Source organism: Coregonus clupeaformis, unplaced genomic scaffold (assembly GCF_020615455.1).
Source record: "Coregonus clupeaformis isolate EN_2021a unplaced genomic scaffold, ASM2061545v1 scaf0743, whole genome shotgun sequence".
NCBI lineage: Eukaryota > Metazoa > Chordata > Actinopteri > Salmoniformes > Salmonidae > Coregonus > Coregonus clupeaformis.
In genome coordinates this window covers 160,735-172,443 of record NW_025534198.1, presented here as the reverse complement: position 1 = coordinate 172,443, position 11,709 = coordinate 160,735, and the positions used below count along the sequence as shown (strand labels likewise).

At 48.2% G+C, this 11,709-nt stretch overlaps 1 protein-coding gene across 1 annotated transcript; it reads left to right on the top strand.

Moving 5' to 3' along the window:
- Positions 1–204: 204 nt before the first annotated feature.
- LOC121559965 (actin-related protein 2-A-like) lies at positions 205–11,136 on the top strand. Its single transcript, XM_041873005.2, has 9 exons — positions 205–335; positions 1,707–1,817; positions 5,153–5,368; positions 5,904–5,976; positions 6,576–6,712; positions 6,980–7,129; positions 9,171–9,316; positions 10,348–10,480; positions 10,884–11,136. The coding sequence occupies exons 1-9, from the start codon at positions 288–290 to the stop codon at positions 10,977–10,979; spliced, it is 1,110 nt and encodes a 369-aa protein (XP_041728939.2). The 5' UTR covers positions 205–287; the 3' UTR covers positions 10,980–11,136.
- Positions 11,137–11,709: the final 573 nt, after the last annotated feature.

The window sequence follows — 11,709 nt, the reverse complement described above, 5'->3', positions numbered from 1 at the left end:
GTGTTCACAGTAAACGTGCGCTGGAAGTTGCACAGAACATTCAAGTTTGCGCTAAGCAGGCCTGAAATTTGCTCAGTGCTGAAAAAAATTAGAGGTTACATTGATTGGCACTAAAAAGGGGATTTGATACTTATTTTCTAGGAAGGAAAGAAGGATGAATGCCATCGAAAAGTATTCGAACACCCCGCCCGCCCTCCGGAAGATGCCACAGACAGCCAGGGTGGTGACTTCCGGCTTGCCGAAGAAAGTTGAGCTGGGGAGGTTTGCTGGCTCCTGAGTTTTGCAAAATGGACAGCCAGGGAAGGAAAGTGGTGGTTTGTGACAATGGAACCGGGGTAAGTTTATGAGTGGAAAGCTGCATATTACTGATTTCTATTAATTCCGTGTTTTTCCAAGGCAGAATGACAGAAGAAAACGTTTCTCTGAAACAGGAAGTGGATGATGTGTCGCTAGCACGCTAACGTTAGCTAGCTAAATCGGTAGGTGACGCTAGGCACGAATGTCAGTCCGTTTCTACAATTATCTACTGCTAGCTATTTCATCAATATCTTCCAATACATTGATGAAATACATTTCACGGTGCAAATTTTAAATCGGCCTTTTAGCTCAAACCTAGAAAATCGTTTGATTTAGTTTTCATGTTAGTTAGTTGGCTAACTAGTCTTGTTAGGTTGGCTAACTAGCGTTAGCTAACTACATTTTCACCAAATGTTTTTGTCGACAGGTTTTTCAGCTGTTGAATGCATTATTGTTTTTTTTATTCACTTGTAAATTCACATTTGTTTCTGCTGGTCCCTATGCCTCACGTTCAACTACATAATTAGTTAAGCTAGCTAACGTTAACCATAACCCATGCCTTTGTGTTAATAGCTAGCTGGCAATATCCTGTAGGGTATCCAGTATTTTTAATGGAATGCTATAAAATAGTTGCATCTGGAAAATAGCGCCAGCGCTGCGTTCCTCATGATAACTGTGTTTCTAGGGATTCTGAGGTCCCTCCAGCATTTATACCGGTGGGTTTAGACTAGGACCTAGGTAGTGAAAATTGCTTACATCTATAGTACTCAGATCCTTAAAATCTGGACACACCAAAGGGGTCCTAGTGGTTGTTTTTGGACTGGACTTCTGACTCTCAGCAGTTCGAGGGGATGCTGGCTTAGTGTGTATGTAGCTAAAAAGTGCTCACTGTGAAGGGCTAAAGAAATGAGTCAAGCGGAAGTGAGACCAGTTTCTTAACCACAGCTATGATTAGAAGAGACAACACATTCACTGTTAGGCTAGAGCCTTTGACCCTTACTCAAGCCTACTGAAGCGAACGTCACAAATGTTTTCAGTAATTGCTCTCTGATGCCTGAAGAAGTGTAGACTACAATTTTGCCATTGGTCATAACATAATCTCTCGTTACTTCTGTGTAACTGAGATTAGTCATAATAACTAGCCTATTTTGCTTTGGGGAGTCAAATAAACCCTCTCTCTTCCACGTTTGCCTCATCTCTCCACATCCTTTCCCACCTTTCCTCTCCACCCACTCTCACTCTCTCTTCCTCCTTTCTTTTAATTCAATCCAGTCCAATACAAACAATATTTATTGACATGGAAGGAACAGACCAGTTGCCAGGACAATATACAGTGTTAATATAAAACATTTTAATATATGACCTCTCTCTCTGTATCTCTGTCTCTCACGTATCTCTCTCTCTCTCAGTTTGTGAAGTGTGGCTATGCAGGCTCCAACTTCCCCGAGCACATCTTCCCTGCCTTGGTGGGCAGGCCCATCATCCGCTCCACAGCCAAAGTGGGCAACATTGAGATTAAGGTAATACTACTACGCTCCCCTCTCCTGTCCAACACTCCATCGTTGGTTCAAAAGTTACCCCGACACAACAGCCCCTATTCCTGGACCATGAAGCATGGACTAGGCTTAATCTAATCTATGTCTGTCATACTAGCTCCCTGAGTCTAGTAACACCTATTTTAAAATGACTAGAAAATTGAGATTTATACCCCTTCCTCTCTCTTTGTTTTATTGGCTGACTCTCTACTTTATGCTCCACCTCCTTCACCTGTCATCACATGATGAAGTAGAATAGTCGGAAGATGGTGAGTGCCGTGAATTCCCGGCTGGTGTGTGCAGGCCCATATCCGTGCCCTCCCTGGTTGCCTGACAGGGAGAGGGAGTCATGCTGTGTGTCTGGTCCTACTACATAGCTGCAACATGTTGAGGGACTTTTTAGTTGTTATTGTCCATGTTTTAATTTGTCTCTAATTTGTGTTTTATTTGTCTAAATGTTTGGCTAATTGTAACATTTTAAGTACTTCTGTGGAGGAAAATCGATTCTAAATGACTAGGCAGATAGAAACCTAGCGATTGAGAGTCCACTCCTTCACTGTTGCAGTTCCTGTTTTTCGTCTGGAGTTAGTTTAGCAGAAGTAACTTGGATGCTGCATGGGGTGCGTCCCAAATGACACCCTATTCCCATATAGGGTGAGCGTACCCATTAAACCCTCTTCCACCTTTTGGATTAAAATAAAATACACTTTTTCTGCTGTTTTAATGTTTCAACCAATTAATCTGGTTGTTATATCATCACAGTTTTTATTCTTAGCCAATCAGATGTTGTATTATTAAGTTATTGACAGTTGTGTATGTTCCCCTAGTGGCCATTTCAAAGGGGTCGAGGCAACCCTGAGAACACATTTTTATAGAAATGTTTTGGTACCCTCTCAGATAAGTCATCATACTTTATGTAAAATTAAGAAATTAATGTGCTGATATATGCACATGCAGTGGTGGAAAAAGTACTAAATTGTCATACTTGAGTAAAAGTAAAGATACCTTAATAGAAAATGGCTCAAGTAAAAGTGAAAGTCACCAGTAAAATTCTACTTGAGTAAAAGTCTAAAAGTATTTGTTTTTTGGCTAAGAAGATATATGTATATATGTGTGTGTATATGTATGTATGTATATGTGTGTGTGTATATGTATATATGTGTGAAACTATTTTCTATTCTCACTCCTGGTGCTTCTGGGCTAGCATACCTCTTTGGTTCCAGACAGCTCTGGGTTAATGACAGCTCTGGGTTAATGACAGCTCTGGGTTAATGACAGCTCTGGGTTAATGACAGCTCTGGGTTAATGACAGCTCTGGGTTAATGACAGCTCTGGGTTAATGACAGCTCTGGGTTAATGACAGCTCTGGGTTAATGACAGCTCTGGGTTAATGACAGCTCTGGGTTAATGACAGCTCTGGGTTAATGACAGCTCTAGGTTAATGACAGCTCTGGGTTAATGACAGCTCTGGGTTAATGACAGCTCTGGGTTAATGACGCAGCATAGAGTTTCTCTCTACATTAAATATGAAATGAATACAGTAATAAGTGGCCCATCGATCAGATATCAGAGTATTGCTCCAGCTGTCATTCATGTTAACAAAATACTTCAAAAGAGTCTGAGTATGGATGCGTGCGGTATCCAGGAAGTTAGCATCGTAACCAGGATGTTAGTCAGACCGCCAGTTGATTGGCGGGACAAACAGGATGGAAGCAGCAGGTCTTCATTGAAAACACATGGCACTGCCAGAGGGGGGGCTCCCTCAGTGCCAAAACACACACTGTATCAACTGTTTCACTAACCTGGTCCTAGATCTGTTTGTGCCAACAATTGACCATAGCAGTTGGCACAAGTCAAGACAATACAAACAGATCTGGGACCAGGCTACTGTTTCTACACTTTTTCGGTCAAGTAGCTTTTGTAGACACATGTTTCTAGTCTGCACTGATGAGTCAGGCTCAGGGTATGCCAGTGGAATATGAAACGTTGTAGTGTGTGGCTAACACTTGGCTAACCTATCATGTAGTGATTCCCAATGCCGGGTTTGCATGTAGCTCTGACTAACGCTTGCTCAAATGAGACTGAATCCTAACATGAAATGCATGCAGATTTTCAGGCAAACCTCCCATTGACGTCAATGAATGATCCATGCAAGTTACTTGCATGTATTTCAAGTTAGGATTGTGCCCGTTGTGAAATTAGACGAAAGAGTGCGCTGGGCAGAAAGGGAACAGGTCTTAAGAGTGAATGCCTGGAAACATGCTGTATTGAAGAATGCATGCTGTGTAATTGCTGATGGCCGTGACTGGGCTCTTTGAGCACTGCATATGTGTACATTCCATGAGTGTGTCTCATTAGGCCATCATGGAGGCAGTGTTGACATGCCCCTCCATTACTGTGTCTCATTAGGCCATCATGGAGGCAGTGTTGACATGCCCCTCTGTTACTGTGTCTCATTAGGCCATCATGGAGGCAGTGTTGACATGCCCCTCCATTACTGTGTCTCATTAGGCCATCATGGAGGCAGTGTTGACATGCCCCTCCATTACTGTGTCTCATTAGGCCATCATGGAGGCAGTGTTGACATGCCCCTCCATTACTGTGTCTCATTAGGCCATCATGGAGCCATCATGGAGGCAGTGTTGACATGCCCCTCCATTACAGTGTCTCATTAGGCCATCATGGAGGCAGGGTTGACATGCCCCTCTGTTACTCTGTCTCATTAGGCCATCATGGAGGCAGTGTTGACATGCCCCTCCATTACTGTGTCTCATTAGGCCATCATGGAGCCATCATGGAGGCAGTGTTGACATGCCCCTCCATTACTGTGTCTCATTAGGCCATCATGGAGGCAGGGTTGACATGCCCCTCCATTACTGTGTCTCATTAGGCCATCATGGAGTCAGGGTTGACATGCCCCTCTGTTACTCTGTCTCATTAGGCCATCATGGAGGCAGGGTTGACATGCCCCTCCATTACTGTGTCTCATTAGGCCATCATGGAGGCAGGGTTGACATGCCCCTCTGTTACTCTGTCTCATTAGGCCATCATGGAGGCAGGGTTGACATGCCCCTCTGTTACTGCTGGGTCTGGTGAAAGGCGACTGTGCAATTAAGCTAACTGTCGGATTTCTCCAGGGTCATATTCGTAAGGCACTCCACCGATCAAACCCAAACTATCCCACAGAGAACAACACCTGAGCTTGTCCAATAAGAAAAAGGCATGTTTTTGTTTACTGTTGCAAAATGCTTTGTCACGTTGTGCGCTAATGAATACGACCCAGGGGTGTCTATCTGACCTTAAACCCCTAACGTCTATAGGACCTGATGGTGGGCGACGAGGCCAGCGAGCTGCGCTCCATGCTGGAGGTCAACTACCCCATGGAGAACGGTATCGTCAGGAACTGGGACGACATGAAGCACCTGTGGGACTACACCTTTGGCCCTGAGAAGCTCAACATCGACTCCAGGAACTGCAAGATCCTGCTCACCGAGCCGCCCATGAACCCCACCAAAAACCGCGAGAAGATCATTGAGGTGGGTAGGGGTGTGTATATCGGAGGGGGGTGTGCGTGTAGGAAGTTGACTCCAAGTGCATAGCACCAGCTAGCTACCACTCTGACCTCATTGCCGTATGAGAACTGATGTAGGAACAGCTCTGTGAGGTTCAGTGTGTTCATAATTAACAGAGCTCTAAAGCTGTGTGAGGTTCAGAGTGTTCATCATTAACAGAGCTCTAAAGCTGTGTGAGGTTCAGAGTGTTCATCATTAACAGAGCTCTAAAGCTGTGTGAGGTTCAGAGTGTTCATCATTAACAGAGCTCTAAAGCTGTGTGAGGTTCAGTGTGTTCATCATTAACAGAGCTCTAAAGCTGTGTGAGGGTCAGTGTGTTCATCATTAACAGAGCTCTAAAGCTGTGTGAGGGTCAGTGTGTTCATCATTAACAGAGCTCTAAAGCTGTGTGAGGGTCAGTGTGTTCATCATTACAGAAGCGGTCCAGCTGCCCTACAGGCTCACGCCAGACCATATTTGATGCCAGTCTTTTAAAGTTCTCTCTCTCTGTTTGTCATAGGTGATGTTTGAGACGTATCAGTTCTCAGGGGTCTACATCGCTATCCAGGCTGTGCTGACGCTATATGCTCAAGGTACTAGACTAGAGGAACACAGCCTCTTCCACCCTCTCTGTTCACTTTAAGCCCCAACTCAACACAGCTTACTCCTATTCAGAGACTGCGTGAAACTTATCGAGGGTGTGTGTTAATGATGTTATTGTGTGTGTCTGACCTCTTGTGTGTGTCTGACCTCTCTGTGTGTGTCTGACCTCTCTGTGTGTGTCTGACCTCTCTGTGTGTGTCTGACCTCTCTGTGTGTGTGTCTGACCTCTCTGTGTGTGTGTCTGACCTCTCTGTGTGTGTCTGACCTCTGTGTGTGTCTGACCTCTGTGTGTGTCTGACCTCTGTGTGTGTCTGACCTCTCTGTGTGTGTCTGACCTCTCTGTGTGTGTGTGACCTCTCTGTGTGTGTGTCTGACCTCTCTGTGTGTGTCTGACCTCTGTGTGTCTGACCTCTGTGTGTGTGTCTGACCTCTGTGTGTGTGTCTGACCTCTCTGTGTGTGTCTGACCTCTCTGTGTGTGTCTGACCTCTCTGTGTGTGTCTGACCTCTCTGTGTGTGTCTGACCTCTCTGTGTGTGTGTCTGACCTCTCTGTGTGTGTGTCTGACCTCTCTGTGTGTGTCTGACCTCAGGCCTGCTGACAGGTGTTGTGGTGGACTCTGGGGACGGTGTGACACACATCTGTCCGGTGTACGAGGGTTTCAGCTTGCCCCATCTGACACGACGCCTGGACATCGCTGGGAGGGACATAACCCGCTACCTTATTAAGGTACCTCTGACCCTTCACCTCTGACCCCTGGATCTCGTACACATTGATTGCCCCTCATTCACTGTTTTGGCTAAATGGAGTACAGCTATGGACAGAAGTGACTTGACTTAGCAGGTTAAGAGAATTTAACGCAGCAGTTTAGGATAATTTTTCAGATCAAATGTTATTGGTCACATACACATATTTAGCAGATGTTATTGCGGTTGTAGCGAAATGCTTGTGTTTCTAGCTCCAACAACTCTCCCTGTCTCTCTCTCTCTTCTCTAGCTGTTGTTGCTGAGGGGCTATGCGTTCAACCACTCTGCAGACTTTGAGACGGTGCGCATGATGAAGGAGAAGCTGTGCTACGTGGGCTACAACATCGAACAGGAGCAGAAACTGGCTCTGGAGACCACCGTGCTGGTTGAGTCCTACCAGGTCAGTACCACTGTCCTACCAGTCAATACCACTACCAGTCAATACCACTGTCCTACCAGTCAATACCACTGTCCTACCAGTCAATACCACTGTCCTACCAGTCAATACCACTGTCCTACCAGGTCAGTACCACTGTCCTACCATTTAATACCACTGTCCTACCAGGTCAGTACCACTGTCCTACCAGTCAATACCACTGTCCTACCAGGTCAGTACCACTGTCCTACCAGTCAATACCACTGTCCTACCAGTCAATACCACTGTCCTACCAGGTCAGTACCACTGTCCTACCAGTCAATACCACTGTCCTACCAGTCAGTACCACTGTCCTACCAGTCAGTACCACTGTCCTACCAGGTCAGTACCACTGTCCTACCAGGTCAGTACCACTGTCCTACCAGTCAATACCACTGTCCTACCAGTAAATACCACTGTCCTACCAGGTCAATACCACTGTCCTACCAGTCAATACCACTGTCCTACCAGTCAATACCACTGTCCTACCAGGTCAGTACCACTGTCCTACCAGTCAATACCACTGTCCTACCAGTCAATACCACTGTCCTACCAGTCAATACCACTGTCCTACCAGTCAATACCACTGTCCTACCAGTCAATACCACTGTCCTACCAGGTCAGTACCACTGTCCTACCAGGTCAGTACCACTGTCCTACCAGGTCAGTACCACTGTCCTACCAGGTCAGTACCACTGTCCTACCAGGTCAGTACCACTGTCCTACCAGGTCAGTACCACTGTCCTACCAGGTCAGTACCACTGTCCTACCAGGTCAGTACCACTGTCCTACCAGTCAATACCACTGTCCTACCAGTCAGTACCACTGTCCTACCAGTCAGTACCACTGTCCTACCAGTCAGTACCACTGTCCTACCAGTCAGTACCACTGTCCTACCAGGTCAGTACCACTGTCCTACCAGGTCAGTACCACTGTCCTACCAGGTCAGTACCACTGTCCTACCAGGTCAGTACCACTGTCCTACCAGGTCAGTACCACTGTCCTACCAGGTCAGTACCACTGTCCTACCAGGTCAGTACCACTGTCCTACCAGTCAATACCACTGTCCTACCAGGTCAGTACCACTGTCCTACCAGGTCAGTACCACTGTCCTACCAGGTCAGTACCACTGTCCTACCAGTCAATACCACTGTCCTACCAGGTCAATACCACTGTCCTACCAGGTCAATACCACTGTCCTACCAGGTCAATACCACTGTCCTACCAGGTCAATACCACTGTCCTACCAGGTCAATACCACTGTCCTACCAGTCAATACCACTGTCCTACCAGGTCAATACCACTGTCCTACCAGGTCAATACCACTGTCCTACCAGGTCAATACCACTGTCCTACCAGGTCAATACCACTGTCCTACCAGGTCAGTACCACTGTCCTACCAGGTCAGTAACTAACCTCTGTGCTGGTCGAGTCCAACACAGTAAGTGTTGGGCAAAATCCTAAATAGACCTCTAGTGACTAATTCACAACTTTTGGACAACATTTCTGGACCCTAAATAACAGACCAGGATAAATGGCGTTTAGCAGCTTTTTTTAGTCTGGAGCTTCAGTCCACAATAACATCTTTATGATAGATAGAACCCCCCAATGACCCCCAAGGAAGTATTTTATCCCCTTAAAAGTAGCACAAATGATGAGTAACAGAATATGCCACCACACCAGGCTAAACACTGGAGTGGGCGGAGCTTCAGGGGAACCAGGAAGTGCTGAGCAGCTGTTTCTTCCAGGGAGTGTGTGGGTGGAATATTCCTCCATGATATTATTTTCTTTCCATAAGAAGGGAACGCATAAAAAAAACACGAGCACACCTTAAATGTGTGTGTGCAGCGTGTGTGTGTAGCGTGTGTGTGTGACGGAGGCCTGACGCGGACTGTGACATCATATCCTGTGTGGCCGCAGAGCGGCGGTGGCTGGGCATCTCTCTACAAGACACTATACTACACATTCACCACACATATGTCTGATCAACATATATACTCCATCCTCTGACTTTCTCCCCCTGCAGCTCCCAGACGGCAGGTTGATCAAGGTGGGAGGGGAGCGGTTCGAGGCTCCAGAGGCGTTGTTCCAGCCACATCTCATCAACGTAGAGGGAGTAGGGGTGGCAGAGCTGCTCTTTAACACTATCCATGCAGCAGACATCGACACCAGGTAACTAACACACAGTACGCACACACTCTTTTTCTTTTTTTATCGTCACCCCTTTTAATTTCCTCTTTCTCTCTCCCTCCCCCCCTCGTCTCTCCCCTCCCCCCGTCTCTCCCTCCCCCCGTCTCTCCCCTCCCCCCGTCTCTCCCCTCCCCCGTCTCTCCCTCCCCCCGTCTCTCCCCTCCCCCGTCTCTCCCTCCCCCCGTCTCTCCCCCTCCCCCGTCTCTCCCCTCCCCCCGTCTCTCCCTCCCCCCCGTCTCTCCCTCCCCCGTCTCTCCCTCCCCCCGTCTCTCCCCTCCCCCGTCTCTCCCCTCCCCCCGTCTCTCCCCTCCCCCCGTCTCTCCCCTCCCCCGTCTCTCCCTCCCCCGTCTCTCCCCTCCCGTCTCTCCCCTCCCCCGTCTCTCCCTCCCCGTCTCTCCCTCCCCGTCTCTCCCTCCCCCGTCTCTCCCTCCCCGTCTCTCCCTCCCCCCGTCTCTCCCTCCCCCGTCTCTCCCCTCCCCCGTCTCTCCCTCCCCCGTCTCTCCCTCCCCCCGTCTCTCCCTCCCCGTCTCTCTCCCCCTCCCCCGTCTCTCTCCCTCCCCGTCTCTCTCCCTCCCCCCATCTCTCCCTCCCCCCCTCTCTCTCTCTCCCTCCCCCCTCTCCTCTCTCTCTCCCCCTCTCCTCTCTCTCTCCCCCCTCTCCTCTCTCTCTCCCCCCTCCTCTCTCTCTCCCCCCTCTCCTCTCTCCCCCCTCTCCTCTCTCTCTCCCCCCCTCTCTCTCCCTCTCTTCTCCCCCTCTCTCCCCCTCTCCTCTCTCTCCCCTCTCCCCCCCTCCCCCTCTCCTCTCTCCCCCCCTCCCCTCTCCTCTCTCCCCCTCTCTCCTCTCTCTCCCTCTCTCCTCCTCTCTCCCCCCTCCTCTCTCCCCCCTTCTCTCTCTCCCCCCTCCCCCTCTCCCCTCTCTCCCCCCCTCTCTCTCTCCCCTCTCTCTCCCCCCTCTCTCTCCCCCCCTCTCTCTCCCCCCTCTCCTCTCCCTCCCCCTCCCTCCCTCTCCCTCAGGTCTGAGTTCTATAAACACATAGTGTTGTCGGGTGGTTCCACCATGTATCCAGGCCTTCCATCTCGACTAGAGAGAGAGCTCAAGCAGCTCTACCTGGAACGCGTGCTCAAAGGCGACGTGGACAAACTCTCGGTGAGAACAATTCTTTAAAATGTATTTTGTTTTATTTAACTTTTATTAATAAATGTAAGTCAATAACAGATTGTTATTCACAATGATTACTTGTCTAAGGGACAACCGGTCCCAAATGGACCTGAAGGGTGGGAGCAAGGATGTATGTTGAAAGTATTGGGACAGGGCCCACTTCCTCAACGTGGTGCAGTGTTGTAGTTAAACCACTAGGTGGAGACAGAAGAAACATCTCTGAAGTAGTCAGCTCATAGTACAGAACAGAAGTAGAACATATAATCACTGATCTACAAATCACCTTTCCTTCTGAATTACTACGCATTATATGACGAGGTCAAGATTAGCAATCCTGTGCCAAACTCCTCCCCTCAAACATGACGCTGAATTGCCCCGCCTCCCTCTGTAGAAATTTAAGATCCGCATCGAGGACCCTCCGCGGCGTAAACACATGGTGTTCCTGGGAGGGCGCCGTGCTGGCGGACATCATGAAGGACAAAGATAACTTCTGGCTGACCAGGGAGGAGTACCAGGAGAAAGGTGTCCGGGTGCTGGAGAAACTAGGGGTCACCGTCAGATAAAGGCCCCCATAATGTTAGTTAGACGACCCCCCCCACCCCACACACACACAATCAAACATACATATATATACACACAAACACTGAAGGGTCATCATAGAGAAGTACTAGAATTGGTGACTAGAAGGGTGTGTGTGTATAACACACACACGGTTTCCTCCCCCATGGCAGACTAGATAATCTATTTATCCATCTTCTTCCTCCTCTATACAACAGAATCACGGCATCACCAGAGGGAGTCATGACATCACCCCCCCCCCCCCCCCATGTCTTCTGATGGCCTAGTATAGTTTAGCCTCATGGTTGATAGGGATTTTGTGGATGGTAGTAGAGTTCAGGGTGTATATCAAATCTCCTGAAAAATTCACACGGTGAAAGTAATATGGTGGAAAGTTATATTTTCAGACTAGTGCAGATGAGGGTTGAGGTCAATTTCAGTGAAAACAGAATGGTCCCCAACCCTAATGCAGGTGATGACTTTACACTATTGAGGCCCACCCCTAGAACAGTTGAACCTCTCGTCTCCTTACCAATCACTTCAAACTTCCCTGTCCTCTTCATAAAGGAGGAGCTAGAAGCTGTCCCTAATCGCTGATGCAGGGTCAGATGTTATTTCATTTCCCAAATGGTTAAAGGGACCGTTGGAGATTTTGGCAA

Bases quoted from the DNA above. Each gene is read 5' to 3' on its own strand.
- LOC121559965 (XM_041873005.2), top strand. From the start codon at position 288: ATGGACAGCCAGGGAAGGAAAGTGGTGGTTTGTGACAATGGAACCGGG. The intron at 1,818-5,152 runs GTAATACTACTA...TAACGTCTATAG, and splicing joins TGGGCAACATTGAGATTAAG to GACCTGATGGTGGGCGACGA. The intron at 10,481-10,883 runs GTGAGAACAATT...CTCCCTCTGTAG, and splicing joins GCGACGTGGACAAACTCTCG to AAATTTAAGATCCGCATCGA.